The 14,012-nt window shown below is 60.7% G+C and overlaps 1 protein-coding gene across 1 annotated transcript in view; it reads left to right on the plus strand.

Annotated features, from left to right (window-relative positions):
- Nucleotides 1-14,012, plus strand: part of CDC42BPB (CDC42 binding protein kinase beta) — a 54,807-nt gene that overhangs the window by 14,398 nt on the left and 26,397 nt on the right. The window contains exons 5-13 of the mRNA XM_015562796.1: nt 2,446-2,594; nt 3,927-4,020; nt 4,726-4,926; nt 6,113-6,361; nt 7,671-7,750; nt 9,786-9,952; nt 10,032-10,151; nt 10,843-10,976; nt 11,953-12,233. Coding sequence (XP_015418282.1) covers nt 2,446-2,594; nt 3,927-4,020; nt 4,726-4,926; nt 6,113-6,361; nt 7,671-7,750; nt 9,786-9,952; nt 10,032-10,151; nt 10,843-10,976; nt 11,953-12,233 — 1,475 coding nt within the window. The remainder of the gene's footprint in view (nt 1-2,445; nt 2,595-3,926; nt 4,021-4,725; nt 4,927-6,112; nt 6,362-7,670; nt 7,751-9,785; nt 9,953-10,031; nt 10,152-10,842; nt 10,977-11,952; nt 12,234-14,012) is intronic.

Genomic DNA, 14,012 nt, shown 5'->3' on the forward strand with positions numbered 1-14,012 from the left:
GGCTGCTGCGAGGTGCCTGGGCCCCTGCAGCTGCTTCATGTAATTGCTGTCGGCGTCTCATGAAGACTAAACCTGCTCCAGCAGAAGCTGCGCGGGTGTGGCCTGATGGCTTCCCTCAGAGCCTGTGTCGCGGGACAGGGAATAACGGGTCTCGTTCTTGGGAAACGAGTGTCTGCCTGCGGCTCCTGCGCCCTGGCAGCCCCTTTCCCTCTGGCCTGAGCCCAGGCGCCCGCGGCCACCCCTACCGGGGATTGAATCCACAACCCAGGCCTGTGTCCTTCAAGGAATTGAACCTGGGACCCTTCAGTCCGCAGGCTAACGCTCTATCCACTGAGCCAAACCGGTTAGGGCTTGCTTCCTTTTTTTAATATGTTTGTATTATTGTTATTTTTAGAGCGCTAGGAGAGCGGGGGAGAGAGGGGCAGAAGCATCTGTGAAAGAGAATCATGGATCGGCTGCCTCCTGCACACACCCTACTGGGGATGGAGCCCGCAGCCCAGGCGTGTGCCCTGACGGGGAATCGAGCTGGTGACCTGGTTCCTGGTTGCCGCTCACCCCAAGCCACGCTGCAGGGCACCCTGCTGCTTCCTTTAGGGCCCACAGACCCCGGCTGCTCATGCCTTGCTCTCCCCTCACCCACGTGCCTCCATCAGCAGGTGCTGTGGTCTCTTCCTCCGGTGTCGGCCCATGTCTCCATTCTGTCCACCCCTGCCCAGCCCGTCACCCTCGCCTCCTGCCTGGACCACATCACGGCTTCCTAGCCCCGGTCCAGTCCTGCTCCTCCCTTCCTGCCCTTCCTCCCCGGCCGCTCCTCACGGGGCAGCCAGAGGAAGCTCTCCGCACAAGTCAGATGGCAGCCCCTGTGCGCCGGGGCCAGCTTATCCCTCCTCACTCGCCAGGCCCGGCCCCGGCCCCCGTTGCCCGTTTCTGCAATGGCCGCCTTCTCTTCGCCTCTTTGCACGCGTCCCTCTGTCTGGAATGGGCTTCTGCCCGTCCCTCAGGCCTCACACCTGCCCGATGGGTCGCGTGCAGCAGTGCCCGCCATGCTCTGCCGCGTCCTGGGCTGGTCCCTCCGCTCAATGCCAGCTCCATGGGGGGGTTCCTGTTGCCTGGAGGGGTGCCAGCAAGCTCGTTATGGAGAGAATGAGCGTTATGGAGAGAATGAGCATGCGAACCCCCTTCCGGAGTCGTCTTTGTGGCAGGAATTGAGCCAGGGGTTGGGGAGACAACACGATTCATCAGGCTTCTGCCCTCACACCTCGCTGTTACTGGCAGGGACAGGCCCCAGTGCCGAGAGGCCAGCGGGAGGCCTGGCTGAGGCTGCCCTTGGGGAGGGGCGGGAGGGTCTAGGAAGGCTTCTCAGAGGAGGTGGCAGTGCACGGAGTCTCGAGAGCTGAGTTCCGAGACAGATGAGGGCTGTGGTAGAGCATCTGTGGGCGAGCGGGTCCTGCGGAGCCTGCGGGCGGCGGGCTGAGACCCTGCAGCGTCGGGTTGAGGTGGTGGGTTCCCGCTCCGTCACTCTGCTGATGACTGGCCGTGCTCCTCACTGTGGACGGATCGTGCTGGTCCCTGTGAGGCCCGGGGAGGTGGCAGGGAGTGGGCATGAGCCCTGGGCCTGGCGCCGCTGCCCGGAATGCAGCTGTGCTCAGGTTCTCAGCGAATAGCCAGTGGCTGTTCTCCAGGCAGCGTGTCTCCTCCCTGTTGGCGAGTTCACTGCTCGGACCAGAGCGTCCGTCTCTTATAAGGAAGCCAGCGTCGAGGAAGGGGTCCTGGGGGCCGGACCGGCAGCCCCTCCCGCAGTTCAGAGGCTCGGCAGCCACCCCGGCTCTGGCGTCTGGGGTCTCTGGCGGGTGGGGTGCCCCATGGGGAGCCCCTCACCCCAGCCTTCCCAGTGCAGGAGGTGAGCTCTGAGTGGGTCTGGCTTGTCTGGGCCAGGCAGGCACATGCCCAGTAGCTCTGATTTCTACTCAAGCAATCGATTTTCTGCTTCTTTCACAGGGTGAACCCCCATGAACTAGCTTTTAGTTTGTTCGTGTTACTGCTGTCTTTTCTCATAAGAGCTGCTCATTTTCTGTGATCTAGCTGGTTCCCCTTTCCTCTGGCCCAAGTGTGCTCTTTCTGTGACTTGAGGACCGGGGGTTGATCTGAACCCTAGAACTGTGGCCCATCGTGGTGCTCCCGTGGGGCCGCTGGCTCTCGAGAGTGCCCCCTCCTAGAGCCCCCAGTCACTTCCCGTGGGTCCGTGGAGCATCTGCAGGAGCTCATTCCCTGCTGGGAGCACGGCTTAGGTGGCCATGGGGTTGTGATCGGCGGTGCCTGTGCTGAGGGCGGGTCCTGGATCCTGTCCATCACTCTGGGGTCGCGGCTTCTGCGGTGAAGTTAGGCCTTTGCTCGTCAGGCGCAGTGCTGACTGGACGCCGTATTCTGTCTCCTTCCCGATCGCAGTACTTGGTCATGGATTACTACGTGGGTGGTGACCTCCTGACCCTGCTCAGTAAGTTTGAAGACAAGCTCCCGGAGGACATGGCGCGGTTCTACATCGGGGAGATGGTGCTGGCCATCGACTCCATCCACCAGCTCCACTACGTGCACAGGTAACCCCTCCCGGTCATGGAGGCCACAGCCCTTGAGGTGATCCCCCTTCGGGGTCCCTGAGGCCTTGACCCCGTCCAGGTATTCAGCCCGGTGCTGGCACCAGAGGTCCCGGTGTCACTGACGGGAGAGCTGATGTCAGGCAGCCACCTGTCCTCAGCTGACCTGGCCCCCCTCCCCTGCACCCCAGAGCTCCTGTGGGGTCCCCACCCCGTGTCTCCTCTCTCTCAGCTCCACTTCACTTTCATGCCGACCCCACAGGGCCCTTGGCCTCGAGCGCCCCGCAAACCCTCACAGAGGGACGCGGGGGTGGGAGAGGTGGAGGGCTGTAGGGGCTTGTTTGTGACGATGTGGCCGTTTGTCCGTCACGGAGGACAGCCAGCTCACTGCCCCCGCAGAGGCCGGCATATGGCGCCCCTTCTGGCTCTTAGTGCTGCTGGCGTGCTGTGCTCCTGTGCTCAACACCCTCCTTTGCTTTTATTTATTTACTTTGTATATTTTAATATGTTTTTATTGGTCTCAGAGAGGAAGGGAGAGGGAGAGAGAGAGAGAAACATCAATGATGAGAGAGAATCATGGATCGGCTGCCTCCTGCACGCCCCTACCTGGGATTGAGCCCACAGCCCAGGCATGTGCCCTGACCGAGAATCGAACCTGGGAGCCTTCGGTTCGCAGGCCAATGCTCTATCCCCTGAGCTGCACCAGCCAGGACTGCTTTTGTTTTTGTTAATCCTCACCTGAGGGTATTTTCCCCAGGGATTTGTAGAGAGACACATCAATTGGTTGCCTCCCGCACACGCCCTGACTGGGACCAGGGATCAAACCCTGACCCTTCAGTTTGAGGGCGGACACTAACCACTGGGCCCACTGGGCAGGCCCCTCCTTTGCTTTCAAAGTTTCTGTTCCCTTTCCATGCTCCGGGTCATAGAAGCTTATTCTGTCAGCGATGGCAGGTACACGGACAGCAGGTGCGAGCGCTGGTTAGAGAGGCAACTGGCTGCTCTGTACCCAGGCAGGTCACCCCGCGCTCCGACCTCTATAAGTACAGTTTGGGGGTCCTGGTGGTTTGTGAGCCTGCAGTGGGGGGCCACCTGACCCCTCCGTGTGCCACTCTGTCCCTCACCTGTTTCTGTTCTTCCTGTTCCTTCGCGGCCCCCACCGGTGGGCTGTGCCGGGACCTGATGTGCAGGGTGAGAGGTGTGCCTGCTGCCGCCTCGCCTGGCCAGTCCCCGCAGGAGAGACTCGCCCAGGCGGCCCCAGCTCGCCCGCCGCCGGGGGGCGTGGACCTTCCGAGTGCGTGTGGGGTGTCAGGTGTGTCTTTGTCTCACCAACAGGGACATCAAACCCGACAACGTCCTCCTGGACGCCAATGGGCACATCCGCCTGGCCGACTTCGGGTCGTGTCTGAAGATGAACGATGACGGGACGGTATGTGTCTGTTCCCGTCCTCCCGGGTAACGTGTGATTGACATGCCTCTCGGAGAAGGGAGGGGAGGGAGAGAGCGGTGCTGTCTGGATGGCGCGTGGATTTCCTTCCCCACCACACTGCACTCCATCAGTGTGGACATGCCCCGAGCGCCACCTGACCCCATCGGCCAGCTGTCCGTGGCGGCTCCTGAAGCCACAGGTGGGGCAGGGCCTGGCCCGGGGCAGAGCCAGCGCCTCCTCATTCCCACTAGCTGGCTCTGGGCTGCTGTCCTCTCTCTTCCGGACCGGCCTTCCTCGGACGTCAGGCCTCGCTCTCCCAGGGACTGTCCTGCCCTTTCTGGGGCCTTAGCCGCTGGGAGACTGAAGGGCAGGCTGTGATGGGCAGCCTGACCCCCCACAGCAGGTTAGAACTGCTGCTGCCTGGAGCCTGTTTCACCAGCGCCCGGGGCTCTGTACGTGGGCGCACCTGGTCCCGACCACAGTGAGCGGCAACAGAGCCCGTGGGGAGGGGTGCCCCCTTGGGCTGCGACGCCGTGGGGCTATGGAGGTTTGGGCATTGAGACTGGCGAGCAGGAGCCCCTGGGGCTTGCTCTGCATGTGGCAGGGGAGCACCCATTTGCTTGAATTTTGAAACTCATGTGTTTCTGAGTGAGAAACTTGACCCGGGCGACGTCCCAGGTTCCCTTGAGCACACCCTCTCCCCAGGTGCGGTCGTCTGTGGCCGTGGGCACACCGGACTATATCTCGCCGGAGATTCTGCAGGCCATGGAGGACGGCATGGGCAAGTACGGCCCCGAGTGCGACTGGTGGTCGCTGGGCGTCTGCATGTACGAAATGCTTTATGGGGAAACGCCCTTCTACGCGGAGTCGCTTGTGGAGACCTACGGAAAGATCATGAACCACGAGGTAAGTGTGCCCTTCCGCATCCCCTGTCCGTGCTGAGGCCCAGCGCAGCCGCGGGGGCGCTTGGTGTGGAAGCTGTGGGGTCGTTGGGGAGGGGGCGGGCGGGAGCGGGGAGATTCAGGAGAGGGTAGCGGTGGACTTGGCTCAGGCTGCAACACACCAGGTGCAGGCGGGGCTTCAAGGATGGTCTGCGTTCTCGGGGCGAGGATGGTGTTCATCAGGTCAGAATCCCTGCAGCACACGATGTGGCGCATGGTGGCCGTGCTGTGTCCCCGGGACGCCAGCGGGGAGGACCCAGGCGGCCTGACCGGGGTCTGGGTTCGCCACGCAGATCAGCACAGATCCAGTCCGTTTCCCAGAACCAGTTGTCAGTCACATCTCATCGGAGGAGTCTCTAGTCCCTTCTCCACCCCTTTGCTCCTCCCTGGATCCTTTTCCCTCTCCCAGCCGCTGCCTTCTCTCGGTTTCCTTCGTTTGCTTGTTTTTATTTTCTTTTCCAACTAATGTTTTTGTCATCTGTTACTTTTCTTTATATTTTTTAGTCAAATATTTCTTTCTAATGCCCATCTCACCCTCTGCGCTCTTATTCACCCACATGCTCACACACACACGTGATGACACATTCCCGAAACAGCTCCCGGGGGCTGGTCTGTAGGGAGCATGTGAACACTCATGTGGGGAATGGTCTTCTAATGATTCAAAGCAAGGGGTCCTTTTAACGAACACTTTTTTCAAAGTAGAAATACATTTTTCACTTGTAACTTAGGTTATACTCACTATAAAACCTTCAGACGATGCCATGCACACAGTAGGTGGTGACAGCCACCACCCGCTTCTCAGCGTGGGCTCAGAGCCGTGCGGGCTCTGTGTGCCTCCAGCTGTGTGGTCCTCACAGCAGCCCGGGGACTGGCTGTTGTCCCTTTTCACGGCCATGGTGGCTGGCATGCAGGGGTGGCCCGGTGCCCTCTGGCAGGCCTGCCACTGTCCCCCCACACGTGTGTGAACATTCACCGCTGTTCCAATTCCCAGGAGGGTGTTGGCACCATGCCCCGATAAAGCCGGCACGGCCATGCTCTCGCTCCCCTGAGCTCATTGTTGTTAGCGGCCGTCTGCGCTGAGTTTGTTGACTAGATGCGTGCTCTGCCGTGCCCCCGAGCGCCCTTATCATGCACCCACTTACCCCACCCAGGAGCGGTTCCAGTTCCCATCCCACGTCACAGATGTGTCTGAGGAGGCGAAGGACCTCATGCAGAGGCTGATCTGCAGCAGGGAGCGCCGGCTGGGCCAGAATGGGATTGAGGACTTCAAAAAGCACCCCTTCTTCCAAGGGCTGAACTGGGAAAACATACGGAACCTGGAAGCACCTTACATTCCCGACGTGAGCAGTCCTTCTGACACGTCCAACTTCGACGTGGACGACGATGTGCTGAGGAACATCGTGAGTGTGGGTCTGCCGGGCATGTGCAGCGTCTGCTTGCTCGGGGCGGGGCTCGCAGGTCCACGGGGGCGGGGCTCGCAGGTCCACAGGGGAGAGGGCTCCCAGGTCCACGGGGCGGGGCTCGCAGGTCCATAGGGGAGTGGGCTCGCAAGTCCACAGGAGAGGGCTCGCGGTCCACAGGTGGGCAGCTTGCAGGGCTTGTGTCCAGACAGAAGTTGTGCAGCTACGCTGGTTTTTGAAAGATTAGTCAGGAGTCTCAAGGACAGCGCCTTCTAGCTTGGGCCTTATTGTCCCTTTTTAAAATAATGGATTACAGTTGGAGTGGAAGCGAATTAAATAGCTGTTTGTCTTAGCATTCATCAGAAACTCTTACCCTGGTTTTTATGGCAGTTTGTACCTTTTCAAAGCAGGTAGCCTCCATTGTCATATTAGAGGTCCCCCGAGGCCCCCCACCTCTTCCAGCCTAAACCTGCAGCCTCTGGCTCCCCCCCTCCACCGCCCCTGACCCGGGCACGTGGCCATGGCGTCTGCTTCTCAGCAGCACTCGGCCACAGGCTGACTTCCAGGTCGGATCCTGCCCTGGGACCCTCCGGGGTCTGAGCTGGTCGACAGGCCGGGTTCTGCTCACACGCTGCAGTTGGTTTGGTCTCGTCAAGCCCAGCCTTTTACTCTCTGTCCGCACTGTGCCCGGTTTGGGGACAGTAGCAGTCCAACCAAGGAAAGGGCGAGTTGGGATGCTCCTCAGTTTACCAGTCAGTGCTGCCTCAGAGCACAGCTAGGAGACGGCGAGAGGCACCGGCCCTGCTGAGCTCGCACCACAGCTCCCGGATAAGTCGTCGCCACGGTTTTATTTTGAATAAAGAAACATTGTCAGGCTGAAGATAGTCTGCCTTTGGGTCAGACCTCCACTCTACCTCCGGCCGGATTCAGGCCAAGAACTGCAGCCTCTGCCCAAGTCCCTGGGTGGCCCTGTCCCCTCTGCTCAGGATCACGTTGAGCAAGATGCGATGCCGTGGCTTTAAAAAGTGGCAGTGACTGGCCTGGTCCGAGTTTGGCCTGTGCCTTTTCACCATCAAAAGGAGTGTGTTGACGCTCCTAACTGTGTGGTACATCAGACGAGCCAGGAGTGAGAAATGGCCCTGCCAGTGGCCAGCCGTGCAGGGGGCCCCAGCAGTCACCCTGGGCAGGCCGCAAGCTCCCCCCACTGCACCTGTGTGCTCCCCTTCCCAGTGAGCACACGCTCACTGTGCCAAGCGCGCCATCACTGTGCCATGCGCGCGCTCATGGCGCCATACGTGCTCTCGTGCAGGAGATGCTGCCTCCTGGCTCTCACACGGGTTTCTCTGGGCTGCACTTGCCGTTCATCGGTTTCACGTTCACCACGGAAAGGTACGTGTGGCTCTGCTGTCCCCAATGTGAGGCTCTGCTCTGTGCAGTGTGTGTGTCGGGGCGCCGGGTGCCCCCTTAGGGGAGGCGTGGGGGGGCTCTGTCCTTTAAAAATGCGCCCCTGGTCACTGCATGAGCTGGCACAGCAGGTCAGACTCTTCGGAAGAGTCTGGAAGGAGGTGACTTAGCATCTTCTTGGTGCCTGAGGCGGGGTGGCCCCAGGCCGCCAACTGCTGACCTGCCCTGGAGGCCACAGCACTGGTGCCATGCGGTCCAGCGGCGCCTCGGTGGCAGCCACACGCTCGGCCCAGAGCCGTCTTTCATTAGGACACTCTGGCCTTTCAGGGACCGCCCGGAGCCCAGCTTCCATTAGCGGGGCTGGAGCGCACTCCCTGCAGAGCGAGAGCCACGCCCACGTGGGCCTCCAGCCCTGCCCCAGTGCCACTGTGTGTGTTTCTGTGGGTGTCTGTCTCGAACGGGCCTCTCGAAAGTCGTCTCCCTCCCTCTGAAAAGGACACTGGGGCAAGCAGAGAGGGTTAGGGCCACGGCATCAGGTGCCGCTGCCACGGGGTCTGAAGGGAGCTCACGGCGCGGCTCCTGGTGGTTCCCAGGGGCTGGGGCCTGAGCTGACATGGGCGCTCAGGAGAGGCTGCTCACTGGTGCGGCGCTCGCAGTGCCTGAACAGCAGCTCAGCGCCAGAGCGGCTGCTGCCTCCGCTCTCACAGGTAGCCCAGGAGGGGGCATGTTGCTTTCTTGTCTGTCCAAGGTGCAGGGCTCGCCACCTGCCAGGTGCCCCAGCTCTTCAGGTGCCAGTCAAGCCCATGGCCTCAGGCTCGGAGGCTGTAGTTTGGCGGGTTGGACCCCGGGATGCACACTCCCCCAGGACACACACACTCCGGGGACACACACCCCCTACCCCATTCACACACCTCTGGGGTGCACACTTCCTCAGGACACACACACCCCCAGGACATACACCCCCTATCCCATGCACATTCCCCAGGACACATCCCCCTTCTGAACATACCCCCCACCCCATGCACACCCACCCCGGGGTGCACACTCCTCCAGAACACACACCCCCTTGGTACATACACCCCCCTGGGGTGCACACTCCCCCAGGACACACACCCCCGGGACGTGTACACACGCCCAGGACACACATGCCTCCGGGACACGCATGCCCCCGGGACGCACGGCATCCCGGACACACGGCGCCCCCAGGCCACTTTGAGAAACCCTGCTTGGCCCTTCTGTTGACATCCATGCCGGTGCCTGCTGCACTCAGTGTAGGACTCACCGTCACACTAATGGCAGGAGGTGGAAGGGAGCTCTGTGTGAGAGCACCTCCTGTCTTCGTCTGCGCCAGCTGCTGTCCAGTGGTGCTGTCTGCCTCTGGGATGGAAGGAACCCTCAGGTCGCACAGGGTTCGGGCCCCAGGGGCTGAAGGAACTGTCCCTAGTTGGTGGCAGAGACAGGAAGCCCTTGACGCAGTGGTTCTCAGCCTTCTGGCCCTTTAAATACAGTTCCTCATGTTGTAACCCAACCATAACATTATTTTCGTTGCTACTTCATAACTGTAATGTTGCTACTGTTATGAATTATCATGTAAATATCTGATACGCAGGATGGTCTTAGGCGACCCCTGTGAAAGGGTCGTTCGACCGCCAAAGGGGTCACGACCCACAGGTTGAGAACCCGTTGCCTTGATGGCTCGTGCTGCTCTGGCCGCGCCGCTGTCCTCCGGTGCCGCCCAGTGACACCTCTGCACAGCCCAGCTCTGCACTCGCCTTCCGTGTGAGCCATGGCTTAGAAATTGCGCTTCACTGATTTGCAGAGACGAGTCCCTGCCTGGCTCTGAGGGCGGGTCCTGGGGCCATTGTCACCCAGTTCCTGCGTCAGGAGGACTCTTGTCTGACTCTGGCTCCATGAACAGTAGAGCCTTTTCACAGGTGCCTGTGCTGCCTTCCCCCCAGGGAGCCTTTGAATGCTGATGAGGCCTCTGGAGCCCAGTGGTGAGGCCTGTGTCTTGTTGCAGCTGCTTTTCCGACCGAGGCTCTCTGAAGAGCATGATGCAGTCCAGCACCTTAACCAAGGACGAGGGCGTGCAGCGGGACCTGGAGAGCAGCCTGCAGGCCGAGGCCTATGAGCGGAGGATCCGGAGGCTGGAGCAAGAGAAACTGGAGCTGAGCAGGAAGCTGCAAGGTGAGGGCCGGCTCCTGTGGCTACAGGGGCTCACACCAGGGCCGCGCTCACACCTGTGTTCCCCCCCCGGCCCCCCCAGAGTCTACGCAGACCGTGCAGTCCCTCCACAGCTCGGCTCGGGGCCTGGGCGGTGTGGCCCGAGATAAAGAGGTGAAAAAGCTGACCGAGGAGATCGAGCGCCTGAAGAATAAAATAGCAGGTACGTGTTACACCGGGCCGAGTGGTCTCTGCAGAGGAAACTTCAGAGCCTTTCCTCGCGGTGCAGAAGCAGGGCGAGCCTCGGCGTTAGCAGCCGGTCAGAGCTCCACATTTTGTCAGTTTATTTAAAGCTCTTCCCCAGGTGCCGAGCGCTGATGCTTTCAGAGCTCCGGCGGTCAGTTCCTGCTGTTCACCCCGCACTCGGAGCCCGTGGCCTCCCTGCCCTGGCTCCTCGGCTCTGAGACCGCCGGGCCTCCCCACTGCAGCAAGCCTGCTCGCCAGTGTCCTGGTGCTGCATCTGCTGCCCTGGTTCCTGGGTTATCGGTTCCCTAAAGACTCGTCACTTCTAAGTCTTAACCCCTGACCTGACGGGTTGGCGCTGCCACTGACGCATCGCCAGGCAGCCCCAAGGTTGGCAGCTTCTCCCCGGTTCTGTCTGGAACCCGCGTCCCCACCCGCAAAGGCTCCGTGGAGCCTGCTCTCAGCAAAGGTGTTGGCCCCGGGGCTCCCCTGCCGGCTGCACAGGGCAGCGAGGAGGAGGCCGAGGGTGCACAGGTGGCTGCGGGGCTCTGTGTGCGTGGGGAAGCCCGGAGGCCTCTGCCCGAGAGCGGGCGGGTCACGCGTGTTCAGGCCGGAATCAGAGAGGAGCTTTCGCGGGGGAGGGAACACGGTTTGTTCTCTCCTTTGCTCAGACTCGAACAAGCTCGAGCGACACCTGGAGGACACAGTGGCGCTTCGCTCGGAGCAGGAAGGCCCCGCGCTCCGGCTGAAAGGCCTGGAGAAGCAGTACCGCGCCGCACGGCAGGAGAAGGAGGACTTCCACAAGGTAGTGGCGGCGCCGTGCGGAGGGGACCAGGCTCCGCGTGGCACAGCCTGGGGGACCGGGCTCTGCATGGCACAGCCTGGGGCAGCCCCCCGGACGATAGCCCTGCGGCTGCCCTGCTTCCAGGGGGATGCTTGGTCACCACCGTCTGCAGAGGAGGCCCTGTGACATTCGGGTGTTCCCCAAATGCCGCTATCAGTGTGACTTTCCAGGAGGACACGTCGCTGTGTTCACTCGGGGTTGAGTTTTCTAAAAAGGCTCATTTAGACCCTCAGGTCAGTGGGCCTGCACTTGGGGTCTGTTCTCTAAGATGTGGGGGTTTCAAACCCAGGCTGACGGTGGCTCACATGGTGTCACGGCACCTGCAGTGCGTGGTCTGGTGTGCGCTGGGGTGCCCTGCCGCTCCCCGTGTCAAAAAGCCGCTCTGAGCCCACGGGGCCTGGTGTGGGCGCTCCCTTCCCCGCGCAGGAGCTACCCCCAACCTGTTCGGGCCCCACTCCTTCCAGCCTCGGGCCAGCGGGTGCCCAGGGACCAGCTGCAGGGAGGTGAGGTCAGTGCAGCCAGAGAGACACGAGCCTCCCCCCTCAGCCTCCAGGAAAGGGCCAGCTGCCCGGCACTGTTCACAGTTCTTTACTTTGACCAGAGTCTTAAGCCTCCCCATGTGTAACGTGTCCTTTCCGGTTCTACTGTCTGAATGGTGGGCACTCTGGCACTTAACATTCACCAGAGTTCATGCCCCGTCCACCTCTGTGCTTGTGTGGGCGGCACAGAGGCGGCCGCCATGCAGGTGTGGGCGGTGTTGCCCGGGCCGAGAGGGTCTGTCGGGATGGGGCCTGAGCCCGAGCTCAGGTGCACCTCCAGGCTGCGCACAGCCGAGCTGGGGCAGAGGGACTGCCTGGCGGGCGAGCCTCGGACCGCGCTGTCCCTGAGCTCCTCGCCTTCACATCTCTGCGACAGCAGCGTCATTCTTTCTGTGCAGCAACTGGTCGAAGCGTCCGAGCGCTTGAAGTCACAGGCCAAAGAGCTGAAAGATGCCCACCAGCAGCGGAAGCTGGCCCTGCAGGAGTTCTCGGAGCTCAGCGAGCGCGTGGCCGAGCTGCGCGCTCAGAAGCAAAAGGTGTCCCGGCAGCTCCGCGACAAGGAGGAGGAGGTGGAGGCCGCCATGCAGAAGGTCGACTCCATGCGGCAGGAGGTCCGCAAATCCGAGAGGCTGAGGAAGGAGGTAGGAGCGTGGGCGCGGCTGCACGAGTGGGCTTTCGTGTGACCCTGACACACCTCTAGAAGCTGGCGCAGCGCAGCGACTGCAGAGTGGCTCGTGCACTCGGTGAAGCCCCGTGAGGGGATCTGGCAAGCGATGGCTCAGTGGTCTCAGCCCCCACGTCCATGTGTGACGTTAGTGAGTGACTCCTGTCGTGCTGGTTTTTAAAATCACCAGTGAAAGCTGATAGAGGGTATTCATGCCCACAAATGTGATGGAAACACACTGTGATGGGCTGCAGCGGGCCTTCCGGGAGCGTGCGCACCTGCGTCCATGCAGCAGCCAGGAGCGGGCGGGCTTGGCCTGCGCCCCATGCCCGAGGCCGCGGTCCACACGCTGGCAGGCCAGTGGGTCCTGGAGAGCTCGCCTTTGTGGCTGGTGGCTCTTAACGTTCACGTTAGACTTGAAAAGTGGCACTTTTCATTGTAGCAGTAAACCCATTACAAGTAGCACAAATAGTGTTTTTAAAGAAGTATTTTCCCCAAAAGTGTAGCGAGAAGAGTGGCATTTTTCACTTGTACTTTTCTTAGATAACTGGCTGAACAGAAAACACCTCTGTGCCCACTGCTCTGTGTTCTGTGTGGTATGCACTGTCTGGGAATGGGCGGAAGAACCGCGGCCTCGGGGTCCCCGCGTCCTGCGGTTGGTGGGGACGTGCTGTGAGCCCGGACGCTCCTCCTCCTCCTCAGGGCCCTTCGCCATCCACCTCAGAAGCCTCTTGGCTATGGTTAATGTTGGCCCGTTACAGACGTCCCTCACTCCCCAGTGCTCCCCTTCACCCAGTCCCCGCCTTCCCCACACTGTTGTCTGTGTCCGTGGGCTGTGCATGTGCATGTGTGTTCTTGGAGTCTGGCGCCTTAGACCACTCGGCCATCCTGACACATCGGTACATGTATGTTCTCTGGTTAGTTTCTTCCGGTTCCCGTCCCCCTCACCCCCATCCGAGATCTGTCGGTCTGTTTCATGCAGCCAGGCCTCTGGTCCTATTTTGTTCATCAGTTTATTTTGTTCATTAGATCCACATATGAGTGAGATCATGTGATACTTGTCTTTCTCTGACTGGCTTATTTCACTTAGTTAGCGTAATACTCTCCAGTTCCCTCCATGCTGTCTCAAAGGGTAAGAGGTCCTTCTTTTTACTGTTGCGTAGTGTTCCATGGTATAGAGGTACCACAGCTTTTTATCCACTGTCTACTGATGGGCACTTGGGCTGTTTCCAGTCCTCAGCTATTGTGCATTGCACTGCTGTGGACATGGGGTGCACCTATGCATTCTGATGTGTGTTTCGGGATCCCAGCAGTGGGATCACTGGGTCAAGTGGCAGGGCCGTCTGTAATTTTTGGAGGAAGCTCCACACTGTTTTGCACAGCGGCTGCCCCAGTCTGCACCCCCGCGTGCTGTTTTGCAGCCCCGATGCGTCTGTAGTTGTAGCCACTGTGATTCGGGGGGAGCCTGCGAGCACCGCCGCTCAGATGGATGGGGTGAGGGGGTGCTGGACCCGCGGACCCGCTGGGAGCAGGAGTGCTCCATTTAAGAAGCGAATGCCTGTCCTCCAATAGCAGAGAACTTGTTTCCACAAACCAGTGCCTTTCTCGATGTTCCCCGTCAAATTCCCCATTTATGTGAGCGTTTAACGTTGTTTTACTAACCAGCCACTCTAGTCAGTCCCTGAGGAGTGCTCCTCAGACTTGACCGAGTGATGAAACCTGGGACAGAGTGAAGTGAGAGCTTGCAGGATTCTGCGCCCTTAGAGACCATGCGGGCGGGGAGGGGTGGCGCCT

The sequence above is a fragment of the Myotis davidii genome, unplaced genomic scaffold, assembly GCF_000327345.1.
Source record: "Myotis davidii unplaced genomic scaffold, ASM32734v1 scaffold2798, whole genome shotgun sequence".
NCBI lineage: Eukaryota > Metazoa > Chordata > Mammalia > Chiroptera > Vespertilionidae > Myotis > Myotis davidii.